This window comes from Gossypium hirsutum, chromosome D01, assembly GCF_007990345.1.
Source record: "Gossypium hirsutum isolate 1008001.06 chromosome D01, Gossypium_hirsutum_v2.1, whole genome shotgun sequence".
In the NCBI taxonomy this organism is placed as follows: Eukaryota; Viridiplantae; Streptophyta; class Magnoliopsida; order Malvales; family Malvaceae; genus Gossypium; species Gossypium hirsutum.
The window spans coordinates 48,847,803-48,861,826 of NC_053437.1; the positions used below are offsets into that span (position 1 = coordinate 48,847,803).

Sequence of the window (14,024 nt, forward strand, 5' to 3'; positions counted from 1 at the left end):
TACATTCCCACTTCTTACTACAGAATCTTCCAATTAAAAATCGAGTGTCCCACACGTTATCTGACCTTTCTTCCAAATCAATCTCTAAATTCCAGGTTTTTGACTCAATAACGGTTCTTCACCATCTTCTTTCTTCTATAAATACTCTCTAGTTTTTTTCTTCCCAAAATCATTGCGCCACTTATTCCAGAGATAACTTCACGTCCAAAAACCATGCAGGCTACTACTTCTTGTCTTTCTAAGTCCTCAGCTTCAGCTCCTCCACCACAACATCGCTTCTCCAGCGACCTAATAGGTGGGAGAAAGGGTTTGGGAGGAGCAAAGACGGTAAATGTCAAAGTAATGGCTTCAAAAAGATCATCAGGGCCATATAGTCACAATTTCGACGGGAAGCTAGTGGATGAGAGCATGATAGTGTTGAGAAAGCGGATTCAGGAGATGCAGAGGGTGGAGAAGAGTTATGAGCCTCCCCAGCATTGGATGGAGTGGGAGAAACAATACAAGAAAGAAAAGTACGACCTCGATGTTTGCCAAGCTGTGGGGAGCTTGCAATCCAAGCTCATGGAAACCAGGCCTGCCGTTGCTTTGGGGATGACTCTTCTTCTTCTCTTTACCTTACCAACTTCAATCGCCGCACTTCTCTTTCATCTTATCCCTAATTCCCTATGATCATTTACCTCTAAATTTGTTACTTCTAATTCAAAATGTTACAATCTTCGTACTCTTCCTACTGTGATTCATCTTATTATATAGTGAGTTCAAATTTGGGTTGGGTTTCCATTCTACCATGTAACCATGTATAGTTGTTCTATTATATTTTGATTATATATTGATATGATTTTATTTTATAGTTGTCAATCATGTTTGATAAGTGAACTTCATAGTCTTTCAATTTTTTTCAAATCAAATCTTTGCTTTACCAAAAGCCACATCGATCTTCAAGTTCTAATTTTTATTTAAATTTTAATTTCTAATTATATTTTGACCTATGTGCGTGACAAAATATATTAAAATTGGAATCCAAGTAATTTAATGTGAGATAAATGGATGACTTGATAGACCTCAATCCCTGGAACTTGGGCCGGAGTCGGTGATGCTATTTTTTTATTACTTATCTTGATTTGTGGTTTTTCTGGGTATTAATTAAATAGCAATTTAGACAGAGTTTGTAAATTTTGTAGCTCAAATCTAGACTTGTACCAAAAAAGAAACTACCCATTCAATCGAACCTATAAAATGGGTCAACCACTACTTTTCAACTCCAGAATTTTTATTTAAATACTCAAACATAAAGCCCAAGAATCAAACCCATGTGAAGAAGGCCAATGATTCTGACCCAAAAGCCTTGCCTCCCCTATGGAGAATGCTTTGCTTATTTTTTCCAATCGTTTTGGTTTGGAGGTAGCTTTTCTTATCAAGTAATTTCCAAGACAACTTGGCTAGGAAGGCTTGCTTCATATTAGCAACTCGTCTAAGACTCAAGCTTCCATGTGATTTAGGTGGAGTAAGAGCTTCCCAATTATTTCAATGATTTTTCGTCACTATGCTACCACTAGAAGTCTTTAGAAACTTTAAAGCGTGACAAATAGTAAATGAAAATACTTGACATCTCAGAATGCAAGTGTGTAAAAGTATAAGAAGGGCTTAAAAAAGCCACCCTTAAACCAAGATATTTCTCAATATTGTTAGGCCTATAGCATTGGGGTTGATAGAATTCAACCAGCCGACATTCTACATTCGAGAAGGGATGAAACCCATGGCTTGCTGTACTATGGAGTATATGGTTCCAAAGGAACGAACCTTCTTTAAAGAAGACCAGCCTGTGAGAAAGTTTATCCCAGTCAGACCTCTATTCCTAGGCAGAACGTTCTGCCTTCTGGTACTCTCAGCCTCCACGACTACTAAATTTCAAGCATTTGGATCAAACTCTCATTGGCACCAAGATTCTCCAAACAAATGCTTTATTTGAGTAGCAATTAAAGTTTAATTTGAATGTCATAAAAATATACAAAGCTGCCATGCCGATTATATTTTTTGGACTTAATCAATTTATTAGCCAACATGAGTCAAATCTATAACAATTCCATCAAAACAACAAACATCCAAAGAATAATTAAAATTTAGTTATTTATATTATCATAATAGTTGGCATACATCCCAAGTCCTTCCCTCATTTGCCTAAAACAGCAAAACTTGAGAAAGCCAACCTTTCTCATTATCATCATCGTGAATCGATGTATGCTAAAAAGCAATCCAAAAATCTACCCCCCTATTACAAAATATTAAATCCTAAATAGTATATGTAAAAAAAAAAAAAAAGAGTTAAGAGTAATTTTTGTCGCAGTTTCTACTTGTTCTTGATGGTGATCCCAAGCTCACCTGCAACAATAACAGTCGTAGCCATATCAAGAAACATGCCATGTTCAACGACACCAGCAATCCTCAGAATAGCATCGCTTGCCACCTGCAAATCCCCAATGTCTTTCTTCAAATACAAATCCACAGTATAATTCCCATTATCTGTTACAAAGGATTTCCCTTTAGAATCATTCCTGAGCTTGGCCACACAGCCCGAATCTTCGAACAGGTTTTGGAGTTTATTAGCTGTGAATTTCCAGCAAAAGGGGACAACTTCAACAGGCATGGCTAAGCCACTCCCTCCCAAATGCTTAACCAATTTGGATTCATCAACAATACAAATAAATTTCTTACAAGTCCCTTCCACCATTTTCTCTCTTAACAGGGACCCACCTCTGCCTTTGACGAGATTAAGATGTGGGTCCACTTCATCGGCGCCGTCGATTGCTAAATCGATGGTGGAATGGTGGTCGAGATCCGAGAGCGGGATGCCTAAAGAAACAGCCTGTTCTTGCGTTTTCTTGGAGGTGGGAATTCCTACGATGTTTTTGAGCTTGCCGAGGCGAAGCAACTCACCGATGCGATCCACGGCGTGTTTGGCTGTCGAACCAGTGCCTAGACCCAGAACCATTCCTGATTCAACGAACTCAACGGCTTTGTATGCGGCAATTTTTTTCAATTCGTCTTGGGTTAGGATGACCGGTGGAGATAAAGATGGAGGCCTAGACAAAACCTCCACATAAGAAGCTTTTTCAGACCAAGCAATTGCCATTTTGTGTGTGTGTTGGGGGTACTAAATAATAAGAAAAACAGATTGAAAATGATTAAAAAAATAAAAAATTGAATCAACAGAAATCAAAAGATTAGCAGCATTGTAAAATAGTAAAGTGGAAAAAGAAAAAAGAAAGTTCCTGTTGGTTATTTCCCTCCAGGATATTGATTTAGGCCAGGAGAGGAGGCGTATGGAAAACAGAAAGGGATGTGTTGGGTAGTTTTAAAGGCGGATGGAGGAAAGGGCATCCACTCCTCAAAGTCAAGACCCAGGCCACACAAATAAAATGGATGGTGGTGGTCTTCTCTGATTTTTTACTTTTCACTTTGCGGATCAGATATTATTGGAGCTCTTTTCAATGCTTATCTTTAACTTTCCTCCGTTTTTACTTTCTAAAATCAAGGGTGTTGTTTGTTTGAAGAAGTGGCAACTTGCTTTTCAATACGATTCTCCGCATATTCTCAACCTTTGGATGAAATTTGGACGGTCTGTATTGTTTCGCTGTTTGTTCTCATCTCCAACATCTTACTAACAGCATTGTCGTCGTCTTTGGCTTCTTCGATTGTAATATACGCAGGGGCAGACGTATTTTTGGTTAAAAACATAAATAAAAACTGTAAAAATGCTTTGGTACGCATTATACGAATTCTTTTACCTATTATTTTTAATTATTTCCACAATATGTAATTACATGCTCAAAATAGTTATATTTAAATTAAATTAAATAAATAGGACTACTCTTTTTTTTTGCATAATGAACGTATCATTTTAAAAATAAAATTTTATGATTAAATTCATTACATTTTCGATTGCCAAATAAAATAATGAAGATGTTGAATACAACTTTTGTCATCGACCTCTCTCTTGAATGCTCTTGAATGGTCCATAAACAAAGTTTCAGTGCCTAAGCTAAGCTAAGAGCGGTAGGCATCTTCTTGGGAAACTCATTCGTTACAAATACTATTAAAGCGAAAGGAAGAAAATGTGGAATAAAAATAGCCGCCTAGACTCCACCATCGGGACTTGAAACTTGAAAGCCGCCTCTACAGAGTCACATGCATCCATGGATTGCCCTTTCTAACTTGCATTCATCTTTCTTTTCAAAACTTGGAATATTCCATTCCATTCCATGCTGAATAGGTCATCAATTAATAATTCTAATTTCTCTAATTGAATTTAATTTATATTTTTTTATGGTAAAAGTGAGTATTTTAAAAAAATAGTTTTTTTTTAAATAAAGTCCGTTTAATACTTGAGCCTAAAAAACCAAATAAGAGAAGTTTACAACAAACCCAAAAGAAAAAATGAAAGGAAACACCAAATAACAGGGAAATAGAAAACCAAAAAAGCAACAGGCCCCAAAACAAGAAATCGTCTTCTCATTTCTACAGTCTTTCAAGCTCTTTGCAAATCTAAACTCCCCAAAGAATAAACAACTAAATCTTCCAAATTCCAGCAGTGAGTCAACCAGAAGAGGAAGCAAGTTGAGACAGACAACCAGATTACCAAGTTTCTCAACCCAACCGAAAGATAAACCCCCACTTCTTTCATCTGAATCAACATCTATTCCATTAGGAAAACCACACTTACGCCTGACCTTTTCCATATTACAACTCTGAAGCTTCGTTTCAATTAAAAACACCACCGTGGGATTTATGTCTCTCAGCATATGCCGGAGACGATTAACAATTCGAGGCCTCCCTAAACCCCGAACATTCCAGCTTAGGAGTTTCATTGTTCCCGGCTGGCTTGCTTAGCAAGGCCTGCCAATCTTTTGGTATTTTGTACTTGCAATGAAGTACCAAAAGTTTCATTCAAATCATCATTTCCAAAAACTCATGAAACATTAAATTGTACGCGGGGTCGTTTAAGTTCATCACTATGCGTCATTGGACTACTCGCTTCCTCATATGCTACCATTTCCTCGTCAAATCCATCATGATGTTGATCCATTTCCCCAAGTTTTAATGGGCCTAGAGCAAAAGTAGACTTTCCTTTATCTTTTACAGAAACAGAATCTTTTGGGATAGAATCCCAATTCTCACCTTTATTCACTGAATTTGATTTCAGAATCCCCACATTCCTTTTTTCCCTAGTTGACATTGTGTTGCCAAAAATAGAAGGTTTCTCCCCCATCGTCTTCCACTAACCACTTGCTCTTCCATGACAGATTCTTCCTTGGTTGAGCATGCAGAGAAATATCCCAAATAAAGACATATTCTGACTGTGGTTGAATAGCTCTAATCGAGCAAAAACTTTCACCATGTCCAAATTTGTCACATAGAAAGCAAAATAGAGTCAATTTTTCGTACTCAAAACGAACATAAACTGATTCACCATATTTTAGTGCAGTCCTCTTCTTTCTCTTAAGAGGCTTTCTAACATCCACCCTCACCCAAATTCTCATGATGCATTTATATCCCAGTTGAGTTGCAACAGTGTCATATTCAATAAATTCCCCAATAAAATTTCCCAACTGATAAGCAACAGTATCTGCCATAAAACCAAGAGGGAGGTCATGTATTAGTAGCCAAAAATCCACCCAATGTAATTGAACAGTTAAAGGATCCTCTCCCGTCTTCCATCGATGTAGAATTAGTAAATGGGAATTAAAATTCCATGGCCCATTCTTCATAACTCTCTCCACATCCACTTCATAATAAAAATGAAATAAATATCTCTCCCTTCCCAGATCTGAGATTGAAACACCCCCTATTGGATGCCAAACACTTGCCAAAGTCGATTGCATTGCTTGAAAATGCACAACACTGGAAGTAAGAAATACTCCCACTAAACAGTTCACATACGAGATCTCTTGACTAGTCTTTTCCACCTCTAGTTGAATGATTTCTTTCTCTTCATCATCCAACGAAAGACCTGCAATTGAATCCTCCATTTTCTTCCTACGGAAAAAGACAAGCAGGTTACTCAAAATAGGAAATTAAAGAAAATAAAAACATATCAAAAGATAGAGAAAGAGTATGTCAAAAGACAAATAATCGATTCGAATCTAAAAAAAATAACTTAAAAGTTTTATAAAAAAAATATTATTATTAATATGAACTCCAAACATTCAAAACCGGTATAAAAAGAAAAATCAAAACTAAATTATGACAGGGGTTCAAAAAATTAAAAAATCCCTACTAAACCAAACCAAACTAAACTAAGCTCTACTTTTATGTGAAATAAATAAAACATATAATGCCCTGCATATTTTACCACATTTTAGATATATAAATTACACTTGTTTAATAGTTAATCTAAAGTCGACACGAAATTTGAAAAGATTTGAATATAGAAAATAAATTTAAGAAAAAAAACATGTTGGATTGTGATATTTAAAATTTGAAGTTGGTCTGACTCAATTCATTTTTGAGTTTATGATATAATTTTTTTTATATATATTGTAATTTATATCATATGAAATTAAATATATAGTAATGTAGATATTATAAAATATATTAAGTTATTTACGTTTAAAATATTAAATAAAATTTTTAAAATTAAAAAAAATGTGGGTGACCTTGAGAAAACTGTAGACATATTTCTATAAAACTAAACTTAAATATGAATGATCACACAATTTTAGTACAAAAGTTAACATTTATTATACTGTATTTTTAGTGTTTATTTGAACTTAAAAGACCCCCCAATAAAAAGAATATTTCTATAAAGTAGATTCCCACTGTACGCATCATATGAAGAGGTTATAATTGTTCATATCTATACATTACGTGCACGAACTCTTCCTCTTGTCGACACTTGTCCAATTTTCTTACACAGTGAAATCCGATAGACACAAAAGAGAAGATTGTAGTCGATAGGTTAAGCCATGCCATAAACCAAATAAAGTGTGTTGGTAATTTAAAACTTGTTAAACCAGTGAACAAAGATAGAGTCTCTTCCCCAAATTTTGCAACTATTAACAAAAGGTTTAGCCCTCATAATTCTCTACAATTTCATCCCTGAGTCGCTATCCATTTTTTATAAATTTATGACTTAGTCCCTCATATTTCTCCACTTATTCAATTTGGTCTTTATTTACTAATTTTGTGTCACAAGGACCTTTTGGGCATTTACACTTTTGGTCCTTCAAATTTTTTAATTTACATTGTAACCCTTCAACTTTTTGAATTTCACACTTTGACTCTACCACTTTTTATTTCTTTACAATTTAGTCAACATCTCGGATTTATTTCTCTAAATACACGACTCCTTTCAATTGCCTTCTCTACTAACTCTAATAGTTCTTATTTTATTTCCTTTGAAAATTCCAACACATTTCATCTTTTCTCGACTTAAGGGATTCTAGGGATGTTACAATTCCCTTGTTTTTCTTTTTCACCATTCGGAATTCTCAATGTGATTCATTTCTCATTAATCGCTACATTTGTATAATCTTTCGACCTATCAAATTAGAATATGAATATGTTGAAAATTTTTTAATTTATTCATAGGGTTTTGGAAGATTTTTCAAAATTGAACCCAAAATACAGAGGGGAATTATATATTTTCCCTTAATTTTAATTTTTTTTATTGGTTTACTTTTATTCCTTTAATAAAATAAAATAAAATCCTTCTTAAAGTAGCGTTTTGCTTTTGTTAAGGCCTAATTGTTTGCAAATTTGGTTGGTAACTCAGTTTGATTTTATAGAAGAAAAACGGAACTAAAAAAATGTTGAAACAATTTCAGGGGAAGGAAGAGTAGTTTAAATTTTAAAATGTGTGAATTACTGTGAAAATGGATTATCTGATAATTTAATAACAAAAATGACCGTAAAAAGACCTTAGCATGTTGAATTATCTAATCATTTCTTTTACTTATATTATTCCTTTCAACTCACATTTTAAATTAATTGATTTTTTTATTTTTATTTTTCATATGACACATGTATGTGTGATTGGTATACCAGCATGTCTTATATCAATCACATAATCATATAACATACATTTCATATATCTATTTCTAAACATTTATCATTACATTGTAACATGAACTCATTCACATAAATATTCAAAATACAATAGTCATCATATCACAACTATACTTACCAATCATGAGACAAATAAACATTTTTACCTTATTCAATTTGCTACTTAATAGGATATACATTTAAATCAAATCACGATAGCGCAGACCGAAATGGAGCTACTCATCTACGACCTTCGCCTCTCCATTATCCCTCGACTTCCCAACATTGTCTTTAGCTCTAGTAATTTGGAACGACAAAAGTGAGGAAAACTAACAAACTTTTTTTTTCTTTCTTCTTAGCATAAACAACAATTGGTATGAGGAAGAAGATATCATCCATTCTCTTTTCCACTCACTTAATATATATAAAAATATTAGCAAAATAATTAAACTTAATTAAGCCTTAAACGGATGGTTATTATCTATCATTAATTAATTTAGTGGAATTGGATGAATGAGATAAATTCATTCAACTATGGAATAATGATGGTAATATATCAACATGGTCCTTGGATCAATTGCCAAATAAAGCCTCACACATTTCTTTAATCAATTCTCACTTGTGATGGCTCATTTGCAATTTAGTCCCTGTACTATATTTAACAACATTTTCAATTTAATTGCTCAATAATTCACTATTATAATCTCATACTAGATATGTCAACTCTTCAATTAATAATTCACTAATTCAAATTACAAAATCTGCTTTAAAATTGTGTTTTCCAACACCGTTTAAAATCGGCTCGTTACAACATATAATAACTATTATTGAAATAAAATTTGAATTTACCACCCAATTTGCTTGAACTAGCTCGATTTGGTTAGGTAAGTTAGTTGTAATAGCTAACTACAAAAGATGATATACTATTACACAATATAATAATATAGTATATAATTATGAATAAAACTATTGATACATATATACAACTATTATTATATTATAGAAAGCTTCAAAAAAATATTTTTAAAAATAAATTAAAACTCTAATAAAAAAAACTACAATAATTTAAGTCCTTAATTGAAAATTAGCAATAAATTGAGCCTCCAAAATATAGCTTTCCGTCAAAGCATCTAACATGGGATGATGTGGCAATTATCATGAAAAAATGATGACTAGGCAATTGGAGTGGAAAAATAGTTTAATTTTTTAAATTATTTTATTAACACTAATAATATTTTTGTTGAATTTGTAGACGTGACATTAAGAATTTTTTACTTACAAACATTACATGTAATAAGTATTGTGTAGTTATGTTATAGATAACATTTCTATTAAAATAAAACATCTATATAAAATTATTGCTTTATATTAAGTGACTTTTTATTGTGTTATCATCGTGTGTAAAAGTAAATTAATTGTTACATTTGAAATATATTTTATAAAATATCAAAATTATTTGAATATGTTTAAGCTTGTCCAACCAAAATTGATTCAAATCCGAGAAAATTCAAGCTAAAAAAGATTCGAATCTAAAAAGGATCGAGTCTGAGAAAACGTCTAACCCAAAAATATCCAAGCCTGAATTGATCTGAACTCGAGATAATATAAGCTCAAAAAGAGCTCGACTCGAGTTTGTCCTAACCCGTTCGTTTGGCACTTGTACTAAAAATTAATTAAACCCTCGTAAAATAATTGAAAAATAAATTAAGCCCTCATAAATTTATTTAAAAATCAATTAAACCTTTTTCATGTCACATCATCTTAAAAGTTTAATTATTTAACATAGATTTGAAGTCTTAATATTTTATAATGAACAGTACTTTAAATTAGGTAAACAAACCCAACCCCGTCCGACAAATAAAAAAAAAAACTATCTGAAGTCTCCACAAACCTAAACAAATTACTCAAAAAACACAACAGATTTAATGCTTTAAATGTTTTATTTTTAATTGACTTTGCAATCTATAATTAATGTTTATGTCATTGTTACTTAAATGTGTTTATAAATTAGTTAAAAAAAGAATTCTGATTTTTATAGTATTTATTAAACCATTGACTGCTCTCAATTCGGTTAAGAAATTACGAAATTATTATTATTCGAGAGTACTTTAGTCTTTTCATTTTAATAGAAATCAATTAAAATATGTATATGGTGGGATTTAAACCCGCACAAATCAAATTACTAAATTTTATATATATACGTTTTAAATTTCCACACGCATTAGTCCAGTCTGTAGCGTTTTCCCATAAAGAAAATGGAAAATTAACACAAATTTGAATTGATTTGATCTCATTTTAGAAAGAGAAAGTTAAATGGGCCTGGCCCAACTTGAACACGTCTACATCTTAGTCCGTCAATATTGACCCCATATTATCCTATATAATTAAGAAAGAGATGGTGGTAGTGCAAAAACCTGTACTTGTTCTTAAAATATAAAAACGGGAAATGCGGGGTGGTGGCTCAAGAATCTTCCTCCTCCCTCACCAAAATCATAACAGACATGAAATCCCATATATAATAACTGAAACACCGGATTCCAATACATTCTTATTTACCTCAAAACCCCATACATTTGCTTGAAGAAAAACGATCCCTTTCTTGTAAGTTTCCTCTTTTCTTTTATGCTTTAATGCTCTTGTAATCGTAAAGCACTCTCTCTTTTTTGCCCTCTTTGTTATTGCTACCTTTTTCCCTCTCATTCCTCTTTTCCTTTCTTTTTGTCTTTTTGGCTTCTTTGGGTACTTCCCTTTCTTCATTCTGTTTTCTTTAGAATGTTTTTGGATGTATTTTCTTCAATGGCTTCATGCCAATTTGTTTGCTTTTGTGGGTTTTCTTGTTCCTAGGCATTTGTATTAAGTGCCTGTCAAAAAGCCCCTCTTTTTCTTTTCATCTCTCCCTTTTCCTCCTCTGCTTAACCTTTTCAAAATTTTAAACTTTTTATATCTGTATTTGCTCCAATATGTTGAGCTTTTGATGCTGTTCGTTTCTGAGAAAATTTCTTCTTAACTCTCTATGAGGTGCTTTTGTCCATACTTTATTACATGCACTTGTTAGGGTGTCCCCAATTCTCCTGGTTTCAGTTCCGCAGTTGAGAGGGGCCTTATATGAACTTAAATCTTATATACTAACACCTAAATTTTGAAAGTTTTTGATTGTTTCTAATCATTTGTAGTTGTTGTTCACAGCAGGAAATTAAACAAGAGAACTTGATCAAAACCATTCCTGCCTTGTCTTTGGCTTGTTTAAAGCTGATTGTTGAATTTTCATTTTTGTATCTGATTATGGGGGATCATTTTGTATTACTAGTGGACCGGTTGATAACCGAATCCACATTGGAAGCTGCAATTGAAAGCAGGAACCGGTCTTTTCAGGCCACTGCATCAGTGGTTGATGACACTAAGGTATTCAACTCTTCTCCAAAGTTGAATTTATCCTCCCTGGGGGAAATTGTTGAATGTAGGATATGCCAAGATGAGGATGTAGACTCGAATATGGAGACCCCTTGTGCTTGCTGTGGCAGCTTGAAGGTTAGTTTGGTGCTTATTTGATTATAATTTTTCAGAATTTGAATATATCTGTAAATGTTATGTATATTAAGATAACCCCACAAAATTTTCACTATAATGATTTGCAGTGTTCTCACGGCGCCGCACTTGATAACATAAGTGAAACTTTTGCATGTTTTATAGACAAATTAGATCACTCTTTTAGAGTTTCGTATTATAATTATATATCTTAGCCTTACACATATACATATATCGCCTTACTCACTCATATGAGCACTTTTGTGTTGCACGTTGCACCTCATGCAATATAAGGGTTCTAGTGCCTAGAGTGCGCCTTGCAACTTTGACAACATTTTGTTCCCAATTTTAGGTGAATGATGTGATGAACTTTGTGTAGTTTTTGCTCCTTAGAAGTTTGAATACATCATCAGTTTCAATCGGGCTCCTATATCCTTCAATACTCATTCATTTTCAGTAAATCTTTTTAAAGAATCCAGTCTAGGGGAACCTGTGAATATGCATTTTCCTTCTGAAGGGTTTAGCTAGTCTGATTAGTTGAAGCTTGATTTTTCTACTAACCCTTTTTATTTTAATTACAGTATGCGCATCGCAGATGTGTACAGAGATGGTGCAATGAGAAGGGCAACACTACCTGTGAAATATGCCATCAGGTACCATAATTTTACATTCACGACCCAGGGTTCTTGTTAAAGCATTTTTTCCCCCTTCTAACTCCAACTTCTTAAAGTGGTATGGAGCTCGAATTCTTCATTGATATATAGTTTCTTACCTAAATTTATGTGATCATACATCTTCTGCATTACAGCAATTCAGGCCAGGTTATACCGCGCCACCTCCCTTGTTTCATATTGGGCGTATTCCAATGAACTTCAGGTAAGTTTTGTTTGAAATTTAACTGTTTTAGGCATTAACTAAGCACTTCTAGTCAAATTAAGAGATTTTAAAGTGCTTCATTTTTCTGTGGAGTTTTATGAATAAGTAACCTTTATGCCTTTCTTTTTTATTATGAAATCAGGGGCAATTGGGAGATATCTAGGAGGGAGTTAAACAATTCTGGCTTTATAGCAGTGGTCTCAACAGATCACAGCTTACTGGATTCTCGCTATGATGAATATTTAGCTTCGACTACAAGAAGCTTAACCGGTTACCGTATGGTTGCAATACTTGTAAGTCTCTCTCCCTCTCCCTTGGGAAAAATCTGTTTTAACTTGTTAGATTGACATGGCAGGCCGCTGCTTACCAATGTCCGACAGATTTGGACACGCTTGACATATAAGAATTGTATGATATTATATGGAAACATTACTGTCATATCATATTGTACTCATGTTTTAATCTTTAAGAAGAAAAAAAAAACCAAGTATTGTGTGACTATATTTGTGTTCAAGTTCTTTTTCTAATTTGTTGTGCTTTTAATCTGTAGTTCATGCTGCTTTTGGTTTTACGGCATATTCTTCCTGTCCTACTAAGGGGAAGCGATGACTTCTCTTTCCCATTATTTATCGTAAGCCGTCTTTTTCCCCCATGCATTTAAAGAATACCATCAGATTCTTTACTTTTTAGACTTATAAACTTATCACTTCTTTTGTTTTACAGTCGATATTACTTCGGACCATCGGAATTATCCTGCCAATGTATGTCATTTTTAAAACAGTGACTGCCCTCCTTCGCCGAAGGCAGCATCAGGTGAATACTTGCCATTAATTCAGCTTGTATTTCCTACTGTTCGGGTTGGTTGTCTATTGTTTGCTTATCAGAGCTACGTTTTTTTGCCGTTGTTCCATTAGGAGACACCAAATTCATTGTTTGCTGAATCAGAGGAAGAGAATGAAGTTGCTATCATGCAAACTCAGCCTCACATAGTTAACATACATTGAATTCCGACATGGATAAGATACATCTCTGTATCTTCAGTAGGTGAAAAGAGTTGAAAAGTAGGGGTTGATATCAGGTAATAATATAGCTTGTTTCGCAGATAATTTTAGCTATCAAAGAAATATACATTAAAGCCAAGAAATCCAAACAATGTACGGTGTATATATTCATTGTGCAGTTTATAAAAAGAACAACCACAAATTCAAGTGAGATTTGCTTACTTGTACAGAAAATAAAAGAAAAACAGATTGTATATGTTTCTATTTATTCATTTATTTTAAAGTATTTGATATTAAAAGTTTGCTAATGATATAAACAAAATTTAAAATGACAACTTCAACTGATAACTAACTATTGGACTCAGAAGTTGGAGCCCATAGGCATAGAAGATAGTATCATAGAGGCTCTTGTGATACAAAATTTTTGCAAGTCAGATAAAAAAAACAATCATTTTTGTATCTTTGGTCTTGTTGCATGGCGTTTATGGAAGAACATAAACTTGTTTATTTTCCAAGGAGTTTCATGGGGTAATATGGATATCATTAAAGTATCAATTAGTTGGGCAAAGCAGTTTTTTA

At 33.4% G+C, this 14,024-nt stretch overlaps 3 protein-coding genes across 6 annotated transcripts; 2 read left to right on the top strand and 1 right to left on the bottom strand.

The window, feature by feature from the left end:
- The first annotated feature begins 213 nt into the window (after nucleotides 1–213).
- On the top strand, nucleotides 214–669 carry LOC107921395 (uncharacterized). Its single transcript, XM_016851251.2, has one exon. It carries the CDS (start codon nucleotides 214–216, stop codon nucleotides 667–669), a length of 456 nt encoding a protein of 151 aa, XP_016706740.1.
- A 1,441-nt stretch (nucleotides 670–2,110) lies between these two features.
- On the bottom strand, nucleotides 2,111–3,534 carry LOC107920983 (probable ribose-5-phosphate isomerase 2). Its single transcript, XM_016850829.2, has one exon. The coding sequence runs from the start codon at nucleotides 3,128–3,130 to the stop codon at nucleotides 2,348–2,350; it is 783 nt and encodes a 260-aa protein (XP_016706318.1). The 5' UTR covers nucleotides 3,131–3,534; the 3' UTR covers nucleotides 2,111–2,347.
- A 6,906-nt stretch (nucleotides 3,535–10,440) lies between these two features.
- Nucleotides 10,441–13,656, top strand: LOC107922386 (uncharacterized). 4 transcript variants are annotated; one of them, XM_016852401.2, is made up of 8 exons: nucleotides 10,441–10,644; nucleotides 11,230–11,571; nucleotides 12,150–12,221; nucleotides 12,377–12,444; nucleotides 12,587–12,737; nucleotides 12,995–13,075; nucleotides 13,168–13,257; nucleotides 13,359–13,656. In XM_016852401.2, exons 2-8 carry the CDS (start codon nucleotides 11,326–11,328, stop codon nucleotides 13,446–13,448), a joined length of 798 nt encoding a protein of 265 aa, XP_016707890.1. In that variant the 5' UTR covers nucleotides 10,441–10,644; nucleotides 11,230–11,325; the 3' UTR covers nucleotides 13,449–13,656. The 4 variants fall into 4 exon arrangements, with proteins under 4 accessions (XP_016707890.1, XP_016707891.1, XP_040943251.1 ...); XM_016852402.2 differs by having other exon boundaries at nucleotides 10,460–10,644; nucleotides 11,233–11,571; XM_041087317.1 differs by lacking the exon at nucleotides 10,441–10,644 and adding an exon at nucleotides 10,712–11,061 and having other exon boundaries at nucleotides 11,233–11,571.
- Nucleotides 13,657–14,024: the final 368 nt, after the last annotated feature.